At 44.6% G+C, this 23,754-nt stretch overlaps 1 protein-coding gene across 1 annotated transcript in view; it reads right to left on the reverse strand.

Moving 5' to 3' along the window:
• The window catches only part of NUP205 (nucleoporin 205), a 1,887,652-nt gene that overhangs the window by 1,838,687 nt on the left and 25,211 nt on the right, over positions 1-23,754 (reverse strand). The window contains exon 2 of the mRNA XM_069628771.1: positions 3,567-3,709. Coding sequence (XP_069484872.1) covers positions 3,567-3,709 — 143 coding nt within the window. The remainder of the gene's footprint in view (positions 1-3,566; positions 3,710-23,754) is intronic.

The raw sequence follows: 23,754 nt of genomic DNA on the forward strand, positions 1-23,754 counted from the left end.
CTACTGATGGCATCAGTGCCCATCCGATCCTAGAGGGTGGTGTGTTGTGAATTAACCCCATGCCCCTAATACAACCACAGTGCATTCACCAACCACTGTATCTTTGTGTCAATAGCGCGTGCTGCATAAAAAAACATTACGACTACCAACTTCCCAACCACCCACCTCCAAATACCCCCCCCCCCCAACTCGAAGTACCTGTCGTCCAAGCATGTGAACAAATAGTCACCCTACTAACAAAGGGAAAAAGTTCAGTGTCTGAGAAATCACACAAACCAAATCCAAAAAGATGAGAGATCAGATGAAGAAAAGAATACAACGACAGAAGAAAGCAAGAGGGGGTGTTGTCCCAGTCACTGCCAGTACATCCAGTCCGATACCATGCCAATGGTCTTGCCCTGCCTTCTCCTCCACCACCAAGATGGCAGGTTCCCATTATTCAAAAAGTCTAAGCTTGCATGCCATGATGATTGTGAAGCATCTGTTGGGAGGGCCTCAGGTGACAGATCTCAGCACATAAGGTGGTGGTGGTGGGTCACGTATATACATAGGAGCACCTTCACGCCTGCACCAACGGGGGTCTTTACCCATGCGTCTCCGCCCACGCACCCTGGGGGTCCGAGAATGCCTGGATCATTCCATTATGATGTATTTTGAGGTGCGCTGGAAAGAAGAGGGCGAATTTGACCCCATGTGCATGAAGTCATCTCCGAACCGCATCAAAGGAGTGGTAGGCTTTCTGAACCTCCTTAGTATAGTTGGGGGAAGAAAGATTTTTGCACCTTGTAGGTTATAGGTCCTTTCACTGTCGCCAGCTGAAGCAGGGCAACCCTATGATTTAGAAGCTTGGCTATCATAGTGCAGGGTGAAGGGTGAAGGTCCGGGAGTCGGCGGGCCGTCGGGACCCGGTACGCACTTTCCATGAAGAAGTTAAATACTTTCAGGGAAAAGTTCCATACTGGGACCCTCAGATTAGCATCCCTCATCATCGTCAACTATTCGAGGGCCTTCCTTCTTCAGAGTGATCATAGACAAACGACGCTCCACTGCTTAAAGAGCATCTTCAAAGTCTGAGATCCGCTTCACTCATTCTGGACGGAAGCTTGTGTAGATCGCGGCGAAGCAGCCAGATGCGAGAACCGAGTGTTCCCTTCCATAAAATTCCTAGATTCCACAAATGGCGCTCATAACATCTGCCAAAGAGAGGGTGGCACCAGAAGAGTTTCTTTGTCCTACAACACAGCATACAAGGGAGCAGGTTTAGAGGCCACAGGGGTATTCACTGTGTACCGATCCATTTTGGTCTGCATGCCTGGCTTCTTTATTTTATCGTTGACCATTATGTACATCTGGAGGTGCTATGGGCTCTGATCGCCGGCAAGAGCTCCAGTCCAAATCCGTGGTCTCCCAAGAATGCATATCAATTTCAACGTGTCAAAGAGCCATCAACCTTGGTATATGTTAGGACTGATTTTCTATACTCTGGCCTGGTGGACAGATGTATAGAAGGCCAACCTATATTGTGACAGCGACAACTCTGGGAGCTGTAGCCAAACCAGTTCAAGGTAGAAGTGACGAAAGGTCTAGGCTAAGTCTCAAGAGGTGGTGAGCTTGTAAAGGTTCCACAATGAGTACACACATTGAGAATCACAAATTACACTTACACAGGTGCATAAAAACAGTTATTTATGGCCAAACAAGTCCCAGCATACAAGTTTACTTGAAAGATATCCTAGGATGGATACATGAGCTATAGGGAATTTACAGAGCATGCACCCCCCCCCCCGCATGGTGTTTGGGGTAGAGCAAGTGGAAGGCCAGTACCTGGTTTCTCCCCCCCCCCCCACCTGCCCAGGAACTTGCTCCTAGCAGCGCTTGTATGTGTAACCATAAGATGCAAGGGGAGTCCCCGGCGTTCCAAGATAGAATGGCTGTGCAAAGCTAAGGAAATCTATAAAATGGAAAGCCTCACCGCAGAATTAATGGAGTCCCACACGCATATAGACGACACACAGTGGCTCCCCTTCCGCGGGTTATGGGAACGAAACAAACCAGCTCGCTCAAACCCTAGCCAAGTGGAACACCGCAGGGCAGTAGCAAACGAGACAATTCCAGGCAAAACCCAGACGTTGAGAACCCTAAAACACAGCCCAGAACGATCAGCCCAGAACGAGGAACATATAGGACCAATGTCCTGACTACTTCTAGTCCCTTTGAGATGTAGGTGTGTACCTAGAGGCCTCTCACTCATGTTAACCTCTGTCTGGTTGATCTAAGTTAGGGCACGGGGGGGCACAGGGTAGAAAGGAAAAATTTTAAAAAACGTCTCTCACTTACACTGTACTGTAATGAAAAACACAATGCAACTGCTGTGCAATTGTTGATCATAATAAAAAATACAAAAGTAAACAGATGGAAGTAAGGTACGATCTGAAGGTGTGGAGTTATGGTAGGGTTGAGGGATTAGAAGTGTCTCCACCTCAAGGAAGAGGGGACGTATTATGGCATGAAGTACCTGCTACCGTATGTTAAAAGAATATTGGAAATCACCAAGGAGTTCTGTGACCAAATAGAGGAACGAGGCAGAAGGACGAGTCCCTTTTTAAGGTCACCAACTTTAAGGTGACTTGCAATATCCTTTTTTCCTTTTTACATATATCTGGGTGTGGGGGGTATTCTTTATTACTTCTATTAATAGGCCACACACTGGCCTCTTGCTTCATCTAATGTAAGAATTCTTCCATTTGCTAATCCATATAATCAATGTAGAATCTGTTTGGATTTTAAAAAGCTAATTAATATTCAGCTTTGAATGTGTTGGAGAAAAATAGTTTAAATATTTTAATAAAATGCATTGAAAAAAGGTATTCATTTTGTACTTTAAGCCAATTAATACCATGCAGCTTCTTGCTCACACGTGTTAACCTTCAGCAGTGCACAAATTAAACATTCTACCATAAGCCGGTCCTAGGCATTTAATCACTGTAAAGTGTCAAAGAAAACTATTTAACAAGCAAGTCATTTGAAAAGCTTGTAACGCCTTTAACTGCTGCAGTGACAGATGGAATTCTGACCTTTGCTGGCTAAAGCAGCATGCACTGTGACCTTGCAACGGAAGTGCATTAACGTATTATCGAGCAGTTGTGAAGTCATTTTCATATTACAGGTAAGTTGCGATGTCACAAGTCAGTAATAAGAACATTATTTCCAGGCTTTTACACAGATATGGCAGGCTGTATTATAAAAGACTTATTCAAAATCAAGTAAAACGGAAAGGCAAAGGCTACACTACCTACAATTCTGACATTACTATAGACAATATTTCAATTGGACTGCATATATATTTTAATAAAACCACTATGATTCATGAGGTTTCCTTCGTCAAAGGGAATTTTGATTTTGCTGTAAACAAATAAGAGGCATCTCCACTTGCAGGTAAATCAAAATATCCCACTGTGCCATTTAACTGCATCTGCAAATCAATATTACACTGATTTCTCTAATGTTTATCAAAACGTCTGACCCGGTACGATTTCGACTGTACAAAAGGAAGCATTGCTGGTTACCGGGTTTTTGAAGAGAGAGATAAAGTCTGGCTTGTGTTTCTTCAAAACAATATCCAGCAAATGGACAGATTCAGATTGCCTCTTCCACACAGCATTGTCCACTGTCTGGAGAACAGCTTTATAGGGGCCCCAGAGACTGGCAGCTGAAAGAGAAAACAAATTGCATGACATAGTACAGAATCCTTTCACAGGTTCTCTAAAAGTTACTTTCTATGCTCAACGCTTAACATAAGGGAAAACAAAGACTTGTGCAGTAGGATCTAAAATAAAAATCATCCTTGAATACTTTTCATCTTCATAAAGTATTGAATTTGTATCTTTTGAAAACTTCAGAAAATGCAGTGTTGACACTGGCTTCACACCACCAGGTGCCTTTTTCGGGACATTATGCAAGGATATGAGAATGCAAAGAATCCTTCAGAGCCCATACAGTCGTTCTCAATATTAAAACAACAACAAATCACAAATAGTATTAAGAATTAATATAATTAGTTGATGAGGGTCACGTAGCCGAGTAAGCACCACAAAGAGGGCCAACAATTTCAGGTCAAAGTGGGTTTTAATTAAAGTATTCACTCTGCATCAAAGAGTGAAACAAATACAACAGATTAGGACAGTTTCTCTCGAAAAGATCAATAATGTGTGTGTTCTTTTTATATGCCGCAAGTGTTTGTGGCACAACATGTGAGGAACCGGAAGGCATCCTCCCATCTACTCGCCTTGGATCCTCTTCTCAGTGGGCCAGGGAAAGGCAATTGCTTTTGGATTGTGGCCCTGGGAGTGGAGATGAGAGGGAGGATCACCTGGGTGGAGGGGAATTGAGGGAGAGGATATCCACAGGCGAGACATAGCATCCCCCCCCACTTTTCTGGAGAGAACCAACCTTACCATCCCCTACTGTTACCAATCACTTTCCCCTCATTCATATCATCATAGTACTGAGATGACAAAGAGGCCAGAGGACTGTTGTGAGGGTCAGACATGTCCCAATAACTATGGTCAGGCAATGGAACTAAGAACTCACACCTACAGCCTGTTAAATAGTTGCATGTGTATAAAAGGAGAAATCAACAGAGGATAAAAGTAAAGGAACAGAGGAGAGATCCAGCTGGGAAGGAGAGCACGGCAATCCGAGGTGTAGCAGGCAGAATATGGGCCGGTGAAAAGGATGAGACTATTGCAGAAAAGCCAGAAAGATGCAGAAGCCAGAGTGGGCTACGAGAGGGTCAGGAGCTACACAGAGCCCAATGCTGTGTGTTGACCATTGGGAGTGGAGAACACAGACCTCCGACATCACCAACCGCTGCAGGAAAGTCTGGAGGAAGCGAGCGCTGCTTGCCGAAGCTCCCCAGAAGTGACAGGAAAAAGCAAGAACCCGAGATCGAAACCAGAGCACCCAGAGGAGTGGCCGCACTCCAGTGAGTGACCGGGAAGGATCACTCAGGCCGGGGCGCTCCATGGTGTGGTAACAGTGGATGCCGGTCAAGTAAAAGTATATGACAAATGGGCCTCGAGACCAACGTAAACTGTTGAATACTGAATATGTTGCCAAGCACGTAATGAGTTTAGAATGCTGAAATGACAAAAAAGATATCAAAAAGATATGAGAATATTGCACAAATTAAACCGAAAGTAATAAGAGACTGCATTTCTGTACAAAGTGAAACCAGTAAAAAGCAAAACACTACTGGATAGTGTGAAAGCAAGGGGGTAACCAGGAGAAATACCACAAAGGAAAGCATGCGAGTCACAGATACATACAGGAAACCTTTGTTGTCATGGAAGCCCTATGAGAAAGAATGAACTGTTGTAAAGTGCCATGGATTATCGGTTACGCAACATGTGATGGGTGGACCGTGTTGTCCGACTAGTGTGCCTCGATCGAGGAAGTCAAGACGCTGAAGCTATACGGCCTAAAATTGTTCAAATGACAAAACGAAAAAGGCAAACTAAGCAAGTTGATTTGAGTGAATTTGAAGCCGAAAGAGATGCTTACTTGTGGAAGGGAACACCAAGACCATTTTGTGTGGAACTGGCTTGAACACAGGGAAGGGAACCAAGAGCAAGCCAGGAGTTGGAAGAAGCTCAGAACTTTAGTTTGAACATTGTTCCTTTGGTTGCTGACATTCCTGCACATTGTTTTGCTGTAGTTGTGAGGGCAAGTATAGGTTTTGGACACAGACAGACTTTTAAGTTGAACTAACTGACTCAGACTATCCTTAGTTTATTTAGGTAGGGATATCCCACCTTAGTATAGGACAAGTCAGGCCGTACACCATCCTGAGATTTGAGTTAATAAAGATTGTATTTGAACTTTGAATCTTTTGTCGGTGTCCTGCTTCATGATGCCTTCACAAACACCACATCTTAGTCTCTGGGAAATGTCTCTTGATCTCCTCCTGCTGGTCTCTCATTGATGGTGGGTTATGACTGTAGTGAAAGGCCAAGGATTCAGGATGGTATAAATACTTTTATTGAAGCAGAATATTAAAGATCCTGCACAGCCTCTCTCTGCCAGCTAACTTTCATGCCTAGATATAAACAGGGGAGTGAGCAATGAGGGCTGCAGGCAGGCCTCCAGATAAGGGTTGAACTAGGTATCTGTATGCATGAAAATATTGTAAATACGCCACGTTATATCTTTTTGTGCATATAATTTACACACTATGTGGTGAATTTGATGTCATCACTCCTTTTCCTGAGATAGCCTCTTCTCATGTGGCATGGGGACGGCAGTCGCTACCGGATCCTGAAACTGGGGGTGGCATCATCAGGTGAAGCTCTATATGGACCTTTTAGGGATATTCCCTCCATCCCTCATGCCCTAATAGCATACTGCCATCACCCCTTCAATAACTTGAGAAGCTTACTGACAGTATTCCTCAAGATCAGAAAATCAATAAAGGAACATGAACTAAGATGAGAAAGAGGCAAGGAGCAATGATTACTCCTAATGTGAACCAATACCAGCAGTCTAACAGCTGGAAGAAGGGTGATTGGCCCGACATGATTTAAAACCATGCGGGGGAAAAGGCATGGAGTTTGTCCGAGGAGAGAGACGGGGTGTACAGCGGCTGGCGGCGCAGTAGTTTCGAAGAAGCCTGTAGTCTTACCAAGTCGTGGGAGGCCGGAGAAAAGCTCACGGGTTGAAGCACTGCCACGGAGATACCGAAAAGAGGAGAGGCTACCAATGGGAGCCGGAGGCGTGGTGGAAGCAGGAGAGCGAACGAAAGGCTCCACCGACCCGACAAGACTCAGACTGACACGAGAGATGCAAAGCACCCATCGGCCGCTGCTGAGAACCGCTTAGAGGGACGGGACCGCTGGGGTGCGGTGGAAGTTGTACTGCATACAGAAAGTAACAGTATAAGAGCTGGGTTGGCCTGAGCAAGCCAACAGGGCTGGGACATTTGACTATAATTACGGAAAAGCATTTTGAACCCATAGTCATGTTACAAAATACACAGGAGGAAAACAGTCTGGAAGACCACGGAAAGGGATCTGGGACAAAAACAGTGTGGCAGAAAAGTCTAATGAAATAAAGTCCTGGCAGGAGATACCAGGCAAAGCCAAGTGGGGTAAAGTGAACTACAGTGAATGTGAAAAGGAAACTGGCAGGAGAGTACACCAGGTGTTGTGTGAGACAGAATCCATTATACCCTTAGGATGTTTGCATTATGTTGAATGCAAGAAAGACTTGGGGTAGGGAGACATTTTCCCTAGAATAAGAGTGATCCTCTCAAGCTACAAAGAACTTGTTTATTCTTTTGAACCTTTTTGTTTTGGTGAAACTTCTGTTGGATTTACTCCTTTTTGTTGAACTTGAACATTTGTGGACTTTGCAAGTCAAAGACATTTCCCTTAGCACCTTCGCTCTTGCTTTTAGAGTATGAGGGCTAATGTAGGATTTCGGACACAGGACATTTTTGCTTTGGACATCTTGATGCACGAGAGGCCCTCAGTTTTTGGTTGAGGTAGGGAAATATCTCCTAAATTAGGGACAGTGAGGCATTTTCCAACCCGGTGTTCATTTAATAACAGTTTATGGGAAACACCATTAGTCCTCTGTCTCATTCCTGGTTAATCACAACTACTTGAGGGCAGTGCAAAGGTCACGTCATTTGACAGAAACCAACATCGATTTCTAGCTCTCTGGATGAAATTGCATGCTGTAGAGAAGCTGTCTGCAAACAAGACATTTGCTCTCTGAGGCGTGTGCAACTAGCTTTTCAGGAAGAAACATGGCACAGTGGGTTAATTGTTTCTATTGACTTCTGATGTGTTTTGCGTCTGTGTCTCTAGAGGTCATTTAGAGGAGTATTATGCATGCAGATTTATTTTGCTAGCATGTCCCATCAGTAACATGATGGTAAACATAATTACCATTGCAAAGTATCCTTTGTGATTGTGTTTTTTTATTTTATTCATTTTAGCGCACAGAAACCCATTGGCATCTAGGCACTAGTTACAGAAAGTGCATAGTAAATTAGTGAAGTGCAAGAGTAGGCATATGGGCTACAGACAGAGTAGCTAAGTGTGCACAAACTGGGGAAGCCTCACCTCATGGTGTGTACAGTCCATCTGAGCCTCACTTAGTGGTGAGATGGGGCTATGTTGGTAAATCAAAAACTTAATGAGCAAAAGTTAAACGATGTACCATGGTATGAAGACACTGAATGGACTTGGGAGGACGAAATATTAGCCGGGTCGATAATATCAGGCAAAATAGAGCAGGAGGCAGGGGCGAGCAGGGTCATGTGCCATACTGGCAGGCGCTTGCGAGTCCGATGGATAAAGCTGGTGTTGACACAGCATCCGTCACAAGCATGCTTGGACAGACATAATCCTTGAGGGGAGAGGGGTCTCGTGGAGGTGCCAAAGGGCTTCAATTGTGGCATAGATTAAGTGAAATCAAAAGTAGACTGATTGGGTGCAGTTGAAGGCAGAATACTTAGTTTCGGGAAGCACAACAATTGACAGCTGGAGGCAGGGCTTGGCATTGCAGCGATCAGCAATTCAATGAAGTGAGGGGTTAGGATCGTTGAAGGGGGTGGGCGGCACTTCAGCCATGGCTCGACAAGCCAGACAGGATACAGGGGCCTTAGAGGGGGACGGCTTTGCCTGCCGGATCCCCGAATTGGTTAATAAGTATCAGAGAGCGGCCAATCAGCGGTGAATGGGGCTGGCTCTGGGTGTGCAGCTCTGATGCTGCAATAAGCAAGGAAAGGCGGCAGCCATTTTTAGAGGGTAAATGGAAAACAGTTGCCCTGCTGGGCTAACCTTAGGTGCTGTTCTCCGCCTCATTGGGGTGTAAAATCTCAACAAGGCAAGGTGATGAAGTGGACATACCTTGAGTGCTGGAGTCTGCAGTCATCGTGGGTGATTAGAAAGGCCAGACAGGATACAGGGGCCTTAAGAGGGTTTATAGTCATAATCTCGAATTTACAAATCTCGGGGAAAAAAAAAAAGGTCGAAAAAAAATGTCGACTTTTTTTATGACGTTTTTTTTCTCGAAATGGGGGGGGGTTCCCCCCCAACCCCCTTTTTTTTATTTTTTTTGTTTTTACCTATTTATATATACTAGAGCCCAAACAAAAAAAATGGAAAGAAAAAAATGTGACTTTTTTTCGGCCTTTTTTTTCGAGATTTGTAAATTCGAGATTATGACTGACCACCCCTTAAGAGTCAACCTTATAGGGGGGCCCGCTATGTCCAATGATAGGTTGCATTGCACAAAGGCATTTTTGGGAGTTCCTGCGCTGTGGGCATTTATCATCAAGATGCATATATGTTGTGAGTTCCTTTATATTAAAATGTATAAGAGAAGACTTTATGCAAATGTAATACATTGTTTGAAGCTAAATATCTTTGCTACATAATTGTTTTGTTGCAAATGTGCATATTCATTTTCAAGTTTAGTCATGTAGTGGTTGCCAGTCTCATACATTTTACACTGGTGTAGGTAAATCATTTTTACGCTTACAATTTAATTAACACTTGAATTACAAAAAGAATGTAAAATACTTGCGCCTCAAAACCTTATGAGGCACAGTGAGAATGGAATGTCTAGTTTAAACATCGACTTGGAGTCTCAGTAGTAAACGGTACCTGGTACTATAATTGGCCAGCGGCAGAAGGCCCTTGCTTAAACTGGAGTAATTGGTGTAATGACAATGACAGCTCATAGCATCTTTCAGATCTTCAAGCGTACAATTCTAACATACAAACCCTGACACTCCAACCAGTGCAAGCGCTGTTACAAAACAAAAAGGAAATTAAATGGTTTAATTCCTAACTGAAATAGAAACAAAGACATGTCCCTGTAGAGCAGCAGAATTCAAACTTTTTCATACCAAGCCACCCTCACCTCCCCCCCAAACCCACGGACTGGAGTAAAAAAACATCTTTCTGGGCCCCAGCACCTGGGAATTGGACACCCCTAAGGGAGCCCATAGGATGTCCAGGGGGCCTTTGCCTCTTTAAAATATAATAAAGCACATGTTCTACTGCTTACATTTTCTATTAAACGTAGCACCGTAATCCTTTTTACATTAAAAAAAAAATTTAAAAAAAAAAAAAACACAAATCAATCTTAATCCCTTTCCAAGGAGTCTGGGCCAAACCCTAGACATTCTTTGGGCCCCCTAGTTTGAAGACCACTGCTGTAGAGGTAATCCAGATATGCATTTAGCTTTATGTAGTGGTTCACACAGGCTACCTTGAACTTCTAAGCACTTTAATTATTACTGCCTCAGTACATAATATACCGATGAAGGCAAACTGTCCAGCCAACATTTGACCAGGAGATTCTTTGTATGCAAGGCAAGCTCAGAGAGAGGCTTTGGGATTTACTGCGCATGTCTGCGATGAAGGCTCTTCGCCTAGAGTGCAACTATGCTCGCCTTCACATCTCTCTCTCTCTTCAGACGAGTTTCCCCTTTTGGCATAATTTAATTTAATATTTATTGTGCTATAGTTTAAATTATAAACTTTACACAAATTTAACATTAAATAACAGAAAAAAAATAAACATAATTCAAATACAATTTTAAATACACATAATTTGCAATACAAAATACTAGTTTAAAACAAATGATTCATATTATTCGCAGATACTCGCATTTCATACCTTCTATAAGAATTACCGTCATAAAACCTATTCCTCTAAAGAGTTATACCCAATCTTATTTCAATTCGCAACCAAGTAGCATACAGAGCTATTAACAGACGTAAACTATTGGAGTTGAGGCAATGGTGCCAAAACAGGGCTTCCCCAATATATGTTGTTTCATGCACATAGCTACCAAGGAAGGGAGCAAAAGTACCAGCCATCTTCGAACATTCAGTCAGCAAATGCTTTGCCGTCTCCAACTGCTCTTGTACTTTACATAGTCGGCAAATACGTTCCTCGACGGCCATCCTGTCTTTTCTCCCCGTATTGCTTAGGGTAGGTAGTTGTTCTAGGCGAAGCAATAATATAAACCGTCTAAGTCTAATAGATGGGCAGATATTCAAGTATCTCTGGGGTTTCCTAAATTCAAATAGTCTATATTGCACAAAATGGTAGCTGCTCAAAAGATGTTCAAAATTCTCCAGCCAATCCCAGAGGTCAACACGTTTACTCAGTGCTCTATTTACTTTCTCTGAATATTTACCATCTCTGGGTTGCCAGCCTATTTCGGAGAACAGATTGTTCATCTGATCTACAATTGAGGAAGTCAAGCCTTCCTTTTTGATTTCTTGATGTACCGCTGTTAATAGTCCATTACTTGTATCTCGCGTCATTCTGAGATATAACGAGGCTCTCTTCTTTAACACTAATGCCTTTAGAGAGGTCAGACCCAATTCTAATCGGATGATGGCCATAGGACTAGAGGGAGGTAGACAGAGCATACGTCGCCAAAATTTACCCTCTAATATCTGTAGCCATCTCAGATCAGACTTAGTAGTGCTTCCAGGCCGTATATTATCGCCGGGGCAAACACCTGTATATAGAGTTGCCGTATACCCCATAAAGTGAAACCGCCATGACTAATCTTAAATCTATAAAATAGGGTGGTCAACTGTGCAGCTTTAATACAGCGTGTTTGTTTACATGCCACATAATCCCCAATATTTTCAAAGTCAATGCCTAAATAGCAATACCGAGGGACATATGCAATATTCGCTACCCCTACTATGGGTTGAACACGGGAGACTTTTTTTTTTGTATATCTCATGATCTTTGTTTTTCCTAAATTAATGCTCAAGCCATTCTCTTCAGCATATTCCCATAATGCAACCACAGATCTTCTCATCCCGCTAATGGTGTGATCAAATATCACCAAATCATCGGCGTATGCTAATCCTGGGCAGCTAACTTTCCCAATTTTCGGTGGGCAATTGCTAACATTAGTTAATGCATCAGGGATGTCAGACATATAGATTGTAGATTAAAGGAGTCGTTACGCATCCTTGCTTGACACCCCTATTTTGTATGACATTTTGAGTTGTATGGCCTTCTTGGTCTAATTTCAATTTGACTGAATTGTTTGAGTGCAGGAGTCTTAGATAGTATATTTGACCATCAGGGCAGCCCATTGAATACAATTTGTTCCACAACCGACTACGAGGTATGGATCAAACGCCACTGAGAAATCTATGTATAATGCATAGAGCGGAACCGATCCGATTCTTAAAGCTCTGGTTCGCAGGATATCCATAATCATGATGTTATGGGCAGTGGAGTAGCCTTGTCTAAACCCACTTTGGAATCTAGACAATACTCCTTTGTCCTCTGCCCAGGATTGTAACTCATTGAGCAAAAGTGAGGCAAATATCTTTCCAGTGTCATCTAGCATAGAGAGCAACCTATAGTTGCCTGGGTCGAGTCTATTGCCCTTTTTAAAGACTGGGATTAATATTGCAGTCTGCCAGGAGCAGGGTATCTTACCTGTCTTTAATATTTTCTGAAACAGGATATTTAGTAAACTTGCCCAAAACTCTGGGTACGCTTTCATGACAATGTTAGCCAGACCGTTGGGTCCCGGTGCGCTTGATGATTTTATCTCTTTGATTTTATTCAAAAGGAGCTCGTGCGTTACAGAAAATGGGGCCTCACATGGCGGTCTGCCCAGCATTGTTGTTTCCTCACCCTCCATATTTCTGTTTTCTAGAATTTTAACCCACACTCTCGCTTCGATAGGGTTAACTAATGCCCCCCTCTGTGTACCCTGAGCCTCGCTCAAGAGAGACCAGATGTTACAGGTCTTCTTTTCACATATAGTCTTCACCAATTTATGCCAGGAAAGAACCTTGTCCGCCCTTTTTTTCTCCTTAATGGTAGATCTATATCTGTTTTTAATATCTCTAATTGTCCGATAGTAGGCTTCCCCGGGGGCCAGTGATCTCTTGGCTCTACGAAGCTCAGCTCTAAGGTTACGCTTCATATCTCTGATTATTTTATCAAATGGTAATTTATTCCCCACACTACTCATCATGCACCCCATAGGGGGCGCAGCATGTTTGCCTGAGAAAGCACTAATCCAATCTTCTATGGAGTTAATGGACATATCATTAAATGTGTGCAGCTCTTTAGGCGCTACTATTCCCAGAGTTTCTGCCGCAAGTGCGATATTCTTGTCTGACCAGGAAATCCTGGTACCTGTCTTATTGACTTTTACGATACCCATATTGCTAAATGAGGGCTGTTTTCGGGGAATACTCACACATTTTAATGCGGCATGATCACTCCAAGCATTGGGCATAACTGTCAGATCTTCAATCTGCTCTTGAAGCCCAGGACATATATATATGTAGTCCAACGTGCTATTAGAAGCACCATTGGACCAAGTATATTGTCCAGGGTGATCACTAGCTGTTCTGCCATTAAGCATTATCATATCCCAAAATTCAAACAGGGATTCCCAGGCACTGCCTTCAGTATCTTTTTTATTATGAACCATAATACCTTTCTCTTTCAGTTTAGGGTTCTGCATTTTGCACGCCCGCCCTCTCATATGACAATTGTCATCACCCACAACCATTACTCCCGAGTTAGTAGCTGCAGGTGTCCAATTTGCCAGCACATCCTGCAGGGAGTCTTGCAATTGTTCACTTAATATTGCTCCAGGTGGATTGTAAAGGTTTACCAGCAAGAAAGAGCCCACAGGGTCTATGTCATCAAATATCACTTTGACTGCAAGTAGGTTGTTTTCACAGTTACAGCTAATCTGCCTGGAGCCTTAAGTGTTAGCCACTCCTGTCGCCAGTCTGCCAAAAGGCCTGCCTTTATCATCTCTTTTGGCAGCTATGTGGAACAGCGTATACCCATCTAGTACCAAAGGGTCCAATGCCCAAGTCTCTTGCAAGCAGAAGCAGCTGGATTTGTCAAACAATTTCGTAGAGCCCTCTGGTGTAAGTAAATGCGTAAAACCCCGACAGTTACAAGATACAACAGATAAATCTCATGGTTTCCTTAAGATCTCAGGAAGGGCGTCAGCCAACCATTTCAAGACCCGTTGGACATCAGACGCTTCTATTTTCTTATCTGTCTGTATGTTTGGGCAAGGTACTGTATCCACAACAACGGCAACCTCTTCCTCCCGGCAGCTGGGATCTATTTCATTTAGGTCAACATCCACTTCCAAGTCTACTGTTTTTAGTTCCTCTTTATACTAACAAATCCGCCGTAGCTGCAAATTTACAGTGAAGGGCTAATACATTAGGGTTCGGACCTATCAGTGGTTCAACAAATTGAAAGTCATCTGAGATTAGTACCCGCAATTGAGCGACAGAATATAATCTTGTCAGTACTCCGATCGCGATAGCCATTTGTTAACCTTACTCTGATAAAGATTTTTAATCAGGCATATTCGACTGCCTTTCTTCTCATTCTTATTGACCGAAGTGACCGTTACTTCAAGAGGTAGATCTTCCTGTGCTGTCAATTGACTTGTTACCATAGCTGTATATACTGCGATGCTATGGCTCGCCTCCACCTCTTCCACAGTCTCTGCTCTTTCTTCGTGGTCCACTATCTGTCCCTGTTCAGGGAGCAACCAGCTGGTCAAATATCCATCGCAAGCTGCCTTTCTTTTCTTGGCTCTTGCGACTCTTTTCCTGCTCTTCTTGGTAGTCATTCCTCTCTCATTCTTCTCTGTCAGTGTTAATTGTGTGGCACTGTCTCTTTTGCCCTTATTTGTTTTTCTTGCTAATCGCTTCTGTTTTTTGGAGAAAAATGGATCGGGTCTATCTGTCTCCTCATGGATCTCCAAATTTTGTTGCTTTTCAATCTCACTTGTATGAATTGCCTCAGATAGATTTGCCTCCACATCTTCAATAGAAATCGTTCTCTCCTTATTTCCCCTGATGAGAATGTCCATATTAGCTAGGATCCGCCCTGAGATTTTCAGCAAGATCTTGAGTGCAAACTGAAGCGAGGCTACCGATGCCTGGATCTCGACAATTTCGGCTAGCCCTGTACTGGATTTATCTGTACGGTCAATTACTTCATCAGGATCGTCTTCCATTGAGGCGAACGCCAGGTTAGGAGACGCAGAGAGTCTCTCTAGTCGATCTCTGGCCGTGGAAGTCCCTGAAAGTACGATCATTGGTTTATCTATCGGTAGACTGCTGTTGTTATTGAATCTTACTTCAGGTTGTGGTGTCATGCTTCTCTGGATATTTAGACATAGGTCTAATAGTGAATTGTTGTCAATATCTTCAAAATTAGATATACTCAATAAAGGATTTTCTTGTTGGTCGGATGTAACTTCTTCAATTGTAGTTGAGTTTATTTCTCGAGGGGGAAAAAAAGAAGTAATCACACCTTGCTTAATCAGAGAGCTTTTTTTTGCTTTTACTTTGGGTATCAGATTATCCATCTCAGCCTTCTTGTTGGCGGGGCCCCAAGCAACTGTTCTTGACTTGGTCTTCCTTAGGTTGTACACAGGGTGATTCAAGTTCTTGTCTGATTGCATTAGAGACGACTCAAGTGGACTCTCTACAGGTACCAAGTCCGCTCGCTTCGGCGACTCACAATTTGCAGGGTTCAGCCCACTTTATTTTCCAGCTTGCGCACTGTTATTCTATCCCTGGGTCAAAGGCATCAGCCCACAGTCTCCAGATATTATCCACTTAGATAGATAACAGATTATATAGTGGAACAATAGAGGGCTGACAATTCCGGTAGATCCACCGGGCTTAGCACTGTTAATGTGCTGCGCTGGTTATTTGTTGTACAGAGCTAATAGGCCTCAATGGGCTAAGTTCAGTGTTACTTCCGACTCCCTGCTCTCCTCCAAGGTAGTGGACAGACCCTATTCAGTAGGATTTCACCACTGGGAAGTTACTCGAGACCCCCCACAATCGCTAGGCCAGCCAGGCACAAAACCAGGACTCGGATCACGTTTTATAATTGTAGTCGTGCACTTAAGGCTGTGACAAATAATGTTAATCCCAGTCCTTGAGTGCTCCCGCTCCCACCTCTAGTGTCCGTTCTTCATGGCACTGATCAGCTCCACCTGTAACTCTTGTATACACAAGACAATACAGAGGAGCACACCGCTTCTAAGCTGGGGCAGGGAGATCAAACAACCATAGCAAGCCGTGTCAGGCCGCACCTCCACCCAGCGTGTGCGATATCGCGCTGCGCGAGGCCGCCTCCGACACCGCAAGGAGTGTACTCATGGGCCAAACAACCAGCGTTGGAGAGGTCGTAGGGAGCAGTAAACTGTGACCTCGACCGGAGTGGCCTGCAGCAGGTCCAGCCACAATCCGGCCGCGGGGTTCCACCCCCGGAGTCAACCCGGGCTCGTAGGCTCTCTACTACCCGTCTGACCTGCTACCTAGTGATGCCAGCCACAACACTGTACCCCAGAACGTTCAATGAGCTCACCCACCGCTCGGCTTCGTCCCCGTAGCTCTGCAGCTCCACTCCACTGCAGAATCACCCGAGCAACTAGGGCAGTGCCTCGGAGGAGCCACGCGAGACCCGGAACCAAGTTGTGCCGAATATCTGGCCGCTCTCCGCTCGCTCGCCACTCCGCTCCACTCCACTCTGCTCTAAGGTTAGAAGAGAGGACCTGCAGAGACGTGTCAAACCACACCTCACGTACGTGCTCTCGTACGTACACAGAAAGAGGCCGCCTCCGACACAAACCAATGGGGAGATATCGCTACAGAGTACCTCAGTCCCCACCAATCCTAAACATTTGGCATATGTATTCGTGTTTTAGAATACAGCTTCCTTCAAAAATGCCCCATTGGTAGACAGAAGCTGTCCTACTGTAAGCATTCTTGCCTGCCTCAGAGCGTCTGTGAAGCTTTGATGAGTATATTCACTTCCACTAAATGTATCACGGTATGCTGTCCTCCCTGATAACATGGCCCAACATGTAAGAACGCAATTGGTACCAAAGACTAGTCTAGTAGGGCTTTGTTCCCTGCTAGCAACATTGTTTCAGTAGGATTCCTTGCCCTGTCCGGACCTCCCCAGCCATTGAAATGTAAGTGTTCCGTTGGATATAAGAACGGTCCATAGAGTTCTCGCTTGCGCCAAAGTCAGGTATCGTCCTTGATTTGTTTTTGGCTTGCTTTTGCTGATAAATTGTTTGCCAATCTACCAGAATAGTCAGTGGTTATTTTTCCACGACACAACAAATCCTATCTGGAGCACTAGCTGCAGGGCACAACATATCAAATGGACCATCTCTGATTCTCAGTTAAACTACAGTAGGTGTTGCTATATCGAGAAGAAGCTGTAGTTATAACTTTAGAGTCTTGTCAACTTTGAGAAGGGGACAATGGAGTTTGCCTGCCACCATTTCTACAGGTGATGCCCAGCGGGCCTCAACACCTCCCTGTACTAGGGTCCAGATAACTCCACTCTTGACAGCCTCTTCTCCTGCTCTGTGTTTCTCCTCAGTACCAGGTCACATGCTACTGCCTTTGGGCTCAATGCCTTCAGTTTGGGGGTTTTGCCCCCAACATCTGCCTTGGCCCAGACAGCTCCTCTCGAACCTTCCAGCTCTTGCTAGCTTATTACCGTTCAAACCACCATTACTCATCTTCCACATCAACCTCCTCTGCATGACCAATTCCAACCACCCTACTAATGTTCCTTAGCCAACTGATCCGAATACCACTCAGCCCCCCCCTCACCTCCAGCTTCCTTTACTTAAGCTCCTTCACAATCGCCTCTCTGTACCGTCATGTCACTCCAAACCCCTGCAGCCACATCATTCTCCCAATACCCACTCTGGTTTGAGCTGGTCCCTGTGGATCCCTCCTCATGGTGGTGTAATAATAGTTTGGTGATTTTATGTAGCACTTCATGCAGCATTCCTCCCTGTTCTGAGCGCAGTAACAATCAAGTGTCATTATTATTACCCACTTGTGGTACTCAATTTGTCAACATGGGGTGTAGCGAGGGACTAATTCAGCCCGACAGGGGTATCAAACCATGACATCAGTCTGTTCCTAAGGATTGCGCATTGTACTTGGTGCGCGAGAACAAATTGGAAAGCATGATTGGTTTGCTGTGATTTTATTTGAACCGCGCTTGTTTTAGGTTTAGGTATGCATACCAGCATCCGGCGTTTGCTACAGTGTCATGTCCCCCCCTCCAATTAGCATGGTGGGTAACAAGTGAACCCACAATGTTCTTTTAACATACGGCTATGTGGTCGAATTCCTCTTGTCAAAGTGTATATTTGCCACATGAAGCTGTGCTGCCAATTGGGTTGCCCCTAAGGGCCAGCGCTGTCTGTGCCACACGGGACAGTCCTGTGCCAGTAGAAGAAACATGTGTTACTATAGAATTCAGAACAACAATCCCAGCTCCAAAAGCATAAAGCTAAACAAAGTATGTGGTACCAAAGTCACAATGTGGTGCCAAAGTCACAAATAATCCAGTATGTAAATTTCAGTGGGTGAAAATGGTATATTAGCAACAGAAATTATTGAAGTATATTCGCATCCGGGAAAGGCGGTCTGACCAATCAGAATCTGCCTTTCCTGGGCGCGATTCTGCCTTCACCACCGGCGGCAGCAAAAAGAAATGCATGCCGCCATTTCAGTGGAAGATGGATAAGCTAACTTTTCAGATGACGGCGTTCATGTTGGCGTCAGGGAGACACGCTCGCACAGAGCGCATCTCCCATTGGACAAAACAAATGTTCTGCACGCCGTAAAATCCCAGGGTGCGAATATCTTTCACGCCCCATTGCAGGCATGCCATTTATTGCCCCACAACCCAGGCCGTCCAAAGCTCGGGATGGTGGGCTGTTATACGCAATGTCCGCCCCAGTGGCAGGGCATGACAATTATACTCTAAGGCAGGCTCAAGAAGTTTCAATAGAGAAAATACTTCTGAACATCAACAAAGTGGTGCATGGGATGCCAAAAATATCCCATCATCAGTACCAAAGTATGTCACAGGAAAGAATCTCACAATGGACAAATCCAATGGAAGAAAAAACTTTGACATCAAAAACGGAGAGGCTACAATGCCTGTATTGTAACAAGGTACCTAATGACTCCTAAGACATCACATAGGTTTTCTGTTTTTAATACAAAATTTGTTTTTTAAAATACAGGCAATTTGACTGGTAGTTTAGGTAGGGTCTCTGTACACCTTTCCTTCATACTTTGAGGGAGCTTTGCCTAACCCAGTCTCTCTACTCCAACAGTTCTTACGACAGTGCCAATTCATTACAGACAGAGTACCCCTACTGTCTGGTCTATCCCAGTCCTAGAGACAGCCTAAAGGCTGTGGCCACATCTCTCAGACTCCTTGAGGGACGTCCCAAGTGACCTAGCAGGAGAGTCCGATTGTCATGGTGCCTTTTTCCGTCAGATGACTGTATGAACCATTTCATGCCTGTTCATTCTCCCTCTAGTTCCCCGTTGCTCTGTCATTCTCTCCCTGCCCTTTTACTGCCCCCACAATCCATCTCTCTCCTTTTGTTCATAATCATCAGCTCTGTCCTAATCATACCCGCTTCCCTCCAAATCTCAATGCTCCCAATACTAATCCTGCCTCTACTCTCCTCCCTCATTTCCCCCCTCCTTTACTCCTTCTCCCAAACCCCCTTTCCTACTCCCTACCCTCCAAACTACTTTCAATCATTTAAACACACAAACTGTCAAATTGGTACCTTTCCCTCAGTCCCGAACTGTAAGTGCTCCAAAGTCTCCTCCAAGTTCTCCTCCATCTGATGTACCCTCTTTGATTAATTGGTCCACCGCCTCACCTCAAAAATCAACCGACAACTGGATTTATTTAGCCTTCCCCTTCCTGCCTACAAGCTTCCCCTCTGCTCCCATTGGTTACAGAGTCAACTGCTTCCATGCGCCTATCTCTGTCTGAGCAATCAGTTTATGGGCTAGGACTTACCCAGGAAGTGAACCTGATGCCCTTCAGCCAAACCCCCCTGTTCAGCCTCTATCTTTGCGATGCAGTCGCTGTGGTATTTTGTTCTCTGTGTCTCCACTTCATTTGTTAAGTCAGTGGTCCAACATGATTTGGGTAGTGTTCCTTGGTCTCCCCTATTCTTGGGCAGTCACTTGCTAATCACATCGCTGCTGCAGCTGCCTCATTGTTCCCATGTAACCGGGCTGTGGTTTGTGGCATGGGTATTGGGTCTCCCATTTGGCTCATGAAGGGGAAAGCCTAGTCCATTTCTGTTTGAGCAACCAGGTTGTTCCTCCTGTTGCAGGCTGGGTCTTGTCTGTTGGCCCCGGATGACTTGTGGTGCTTGTAGTTTTTCGCTTATCTGTGCTGCTTCCCAGAAACCATTATCCATACCATGGGACTGAGCAGTTGGGGGCATTCTTGTAGCTCTGGTCTCTCGTGAACTACCTGGAAGAATAAAAAGAGACCTGGCCAATACAGAGCCAGGTAGGCACTGGTTCAGAGAACGAGGCACCAATCTACGTACATGGCTTCACGTCTCCCTGGGAGCCATTGACAGTGGCAACTTTTAAATCCTCCCTTACCGCCTCTGCCCCACTCTACCCTATCCATGACCCGGTCTCACAATATGCTGTTACTTTAATTCTTTAACATCCACAACATGCGGGATTCCTAATTGTAATTAATTGGGTCATTCAAATTTTTTACGTTTTACCATTCTTTTCCCCAATTTCTTTATTTGATTTTATAAGAATACAAGCCATGTAACCAAATTCATGAATTGCAAAAACCCAAAGCTATAGACAAAGTTCACTGCATGCATAACTTTAGTAACATTATCTTAAAAAGCAAATTATAACCTTGAAAAACAAAATTATAGGTGTCTCAAAACATTGTGGGATACAGCTTAAGTAAGTACATACAGTAGATTTCATCACAGGAGGGTGGGAAAACCCCCTCAATTCCGTGCAGTCGATTAACTGTAGATCGTGACCACCTATTGTCATAGTAATTAAATGATTTTGAACAACTGGGGTCTATGGTATTGTAATGAAGGTGCTGATTCAGCGTCAGACAGGGGGGGCACACCAACCAATTGAGAGTATAAGAAGGACGGGCTGCGACACCTCCTAGGGATGGAGTGGGAGGGGGGAAGACAAGTGCTCTCTGGGAGCTGTAGTCAGCCTTCGAATCAGGCCTGGAAGGGAACAAGGGGAGCGGGATACCTTCTTTATGACAGCGACACAAGCAACTTGTTGGCATCAGTAGGAGAAAGGGGAAACCACAAGTAAAACGTACTCTTATGGTGATGCCACAGGTTGGGATTCACCCTGAAGGCCGGCTTCCAACACATAGCCGGCGCATCAAGGTTTAGGGAGGGAGGGGGGGGGGGAGCTGAACTCAAGCTGCACGTCTCCAGCAGACCATAGCCACTGAGACAGCGCTGGGCAATGTTATCAAGTTCGGCGACCCAGTCCCACATCTTCTTGTGGGAGCTGGGGAAGTCAACCTGACCCAGAGAAGTAGTCACATAACACCAAGACAGTCTTAATTGCCCTTTGGCCAGCGGGAATGGGGAGGTGGAATGGAGCCACGTTTCTTGAAGAACCAATCAGACGGTAAGTTTGGGTGTCCCTGGGAAGTAACCAGCCCTCAGAGTGTCCACTACAGCGTTTGTGAAGGTCGCTAGCTTGCAGGTGCCTTCCCACTAGTTCAGGGTGTCACGTGTTCCATCCGCTTTGTTGATGACCGATGGCAGACAAAGACCCGGAGGTCAACACAAACATTGTCTTACTAATTGAAATCTGCAGGAGGGCAGATGTTTGCTCCAATCATGTTTGACAAACGTATGTCTAGTAATAGGTGTATGACTTAATGTAACCAGTAAGCTTTGTGGGAACCGCAAAGACACAAAAGTTTGAAGTGCAACTGTTTTCCAACACCATGAACATTGTATTAGCAGTATAAAAGTGATGTTCGCTGTGTGCCAGTTTGTCAGCGCTCATCAACCAGTTGTGTTCCACTATTCTGTTTGATTTGTGCTCCCCCAGCTGTAAAAAACCATGTTACTTGCCCATTGTGCGCTCCTTTTTGGACTACTTGTGGTAACTATTCCTTATAAGTTGATACAGTAAACATGTTCATGGTTTTTAACAAAATTAAGGAATGGGAATTACAGTTGGATATATTTCGGAAGGTTATTAGTGACCAAGGCTGAAACACTTTCCAAGGAACCCATCTCCCATAATTTTGCCCAACAATATGCGATTGGTGCGACTTTGCTGGTCTTCCAGAATCGACCCGTGGTTAGGCCTGCTGAATTAAGCATGTTGGGGGGGGGAGGGGATTAGCCTTGCGCAATGGCCCAAGAGTGGATATACCCCCTTGCTGTATGTGTCCCCCCTCCAATACAATTGAAATCGGGTTGCACCGTTATCACATCCATCTGATTCATGCTAGTATTTCTCTCCAATACACTTGTATTGCGGGGCAATGCCACCATTTATGTCCCAGGTCTCCAGTGTTTCCACATTTGCACTAGCATGGTCTCAACGAGTCAGGGAAAATTATAAGCATGCCATCAGGTGTTCGATACCAATGGTAACACATTTTGTATGCACATCTTTCACTACAGCACGATTAGATCTTTTCCATGACCGCTCCCCAATGCGGTACCATGACTCGAGTGGGATCGGAGAGTCGAACGCGCTCTCCCATCTCTACACGGTAGACATAATGTCCTCTACCTCATCATCATGATCAAACTTTTTATAGAAGTGCGTTATCTTTTTAGCACCACTTCACTTGACTAACAGAATTTCTAAACCCCTAGGGTTTCTTGCACCTGCCTCCTTCACTGCCCTGTTGGAGATCCAGCATCTCAGTTGCATACATCTAAAATGTTACGATTCAGGTATTGAGAATTGGTCCTTGCATGGGGCAAATGTAGGAGGCTCTCATTGATCGGTCTGCTGCCTTTGATACAGTTGACCACTCTATTCTTCTCTCTCATCTTGGTCTACGGCCCTCTGTTTAGAAGTGGTTACAATCTTATCTTACTAACCACACTTTATCTGGCTCTTGGGCTGGTCTCCCCCCCACCCATGTTCTCTCTCTTTTTTATGGTGCGCCCCAATAGTCTGTCCTTGGCCCTCTTCTCGCTTTACACTTCTCCTATAGGTTCCATCATTAATTCCTTTGGCTTTTCTCATTTCTACGCGGGCGACTCGCAGAGCTTTCTTTCCTTTTCATCCTTCTCAGATTCTATTCACTCCTCCCTTTCAGCATGTCCGCTAGCTAATCAATCGTCAATGTCCTCCCACCATTTACACTCTAATCCATCAAAACCTGAAGTTATGGTCTTTCTGCTTTCACCAATCATCCACCTCTTCCTCTATTTTCTCCCTTTCCCTCCCTCATTTCGTAATCTTCGAGTCATTTTTGACTCCTCCCTTTCATTCACATATCTTCTATTTCCCACTCTTGCCAATTTCAACTTTTCAATATCCGTAAAGCTTGCCGGTACTCCACTTTCCATGCTTCCAAAATACTAATTTCATCCTTAGTTTTCTCACTTCTACTTGGTTTTCCTGCTTACCGTCTTGCTCCACTCTGCTTTATTTATCACTCCACTATCCGCGGTCTTTGTACTCACTCTGCATATGATTTTTCCTCTGCTTTAGTGGCTGACCTGTGAAGCCCAAGTACTAAGCAGAGAAATTTAAAAAAAGTATTTAAAAGTCTCTATGGTCTTGCTCCCTTCTATCTCTCCTCCAGTCTCCTCCTACTCTC

This window comes from Ambystoma mexicanum, chromosome 12 (assembly GCF_040938575.1).
Source record: "Ambystoma mexicanum isolate Mex_15411 chromosome 12, UKY_AmexF1_1, whole genome shotgun sequence".
Classification (NCBI taxonomy): Eukaryota; Metazoa; Chordata; class Amphibia; order Caudata; family Ambystomatidae; genus Ambystoma; species Ambystoma mexicanum.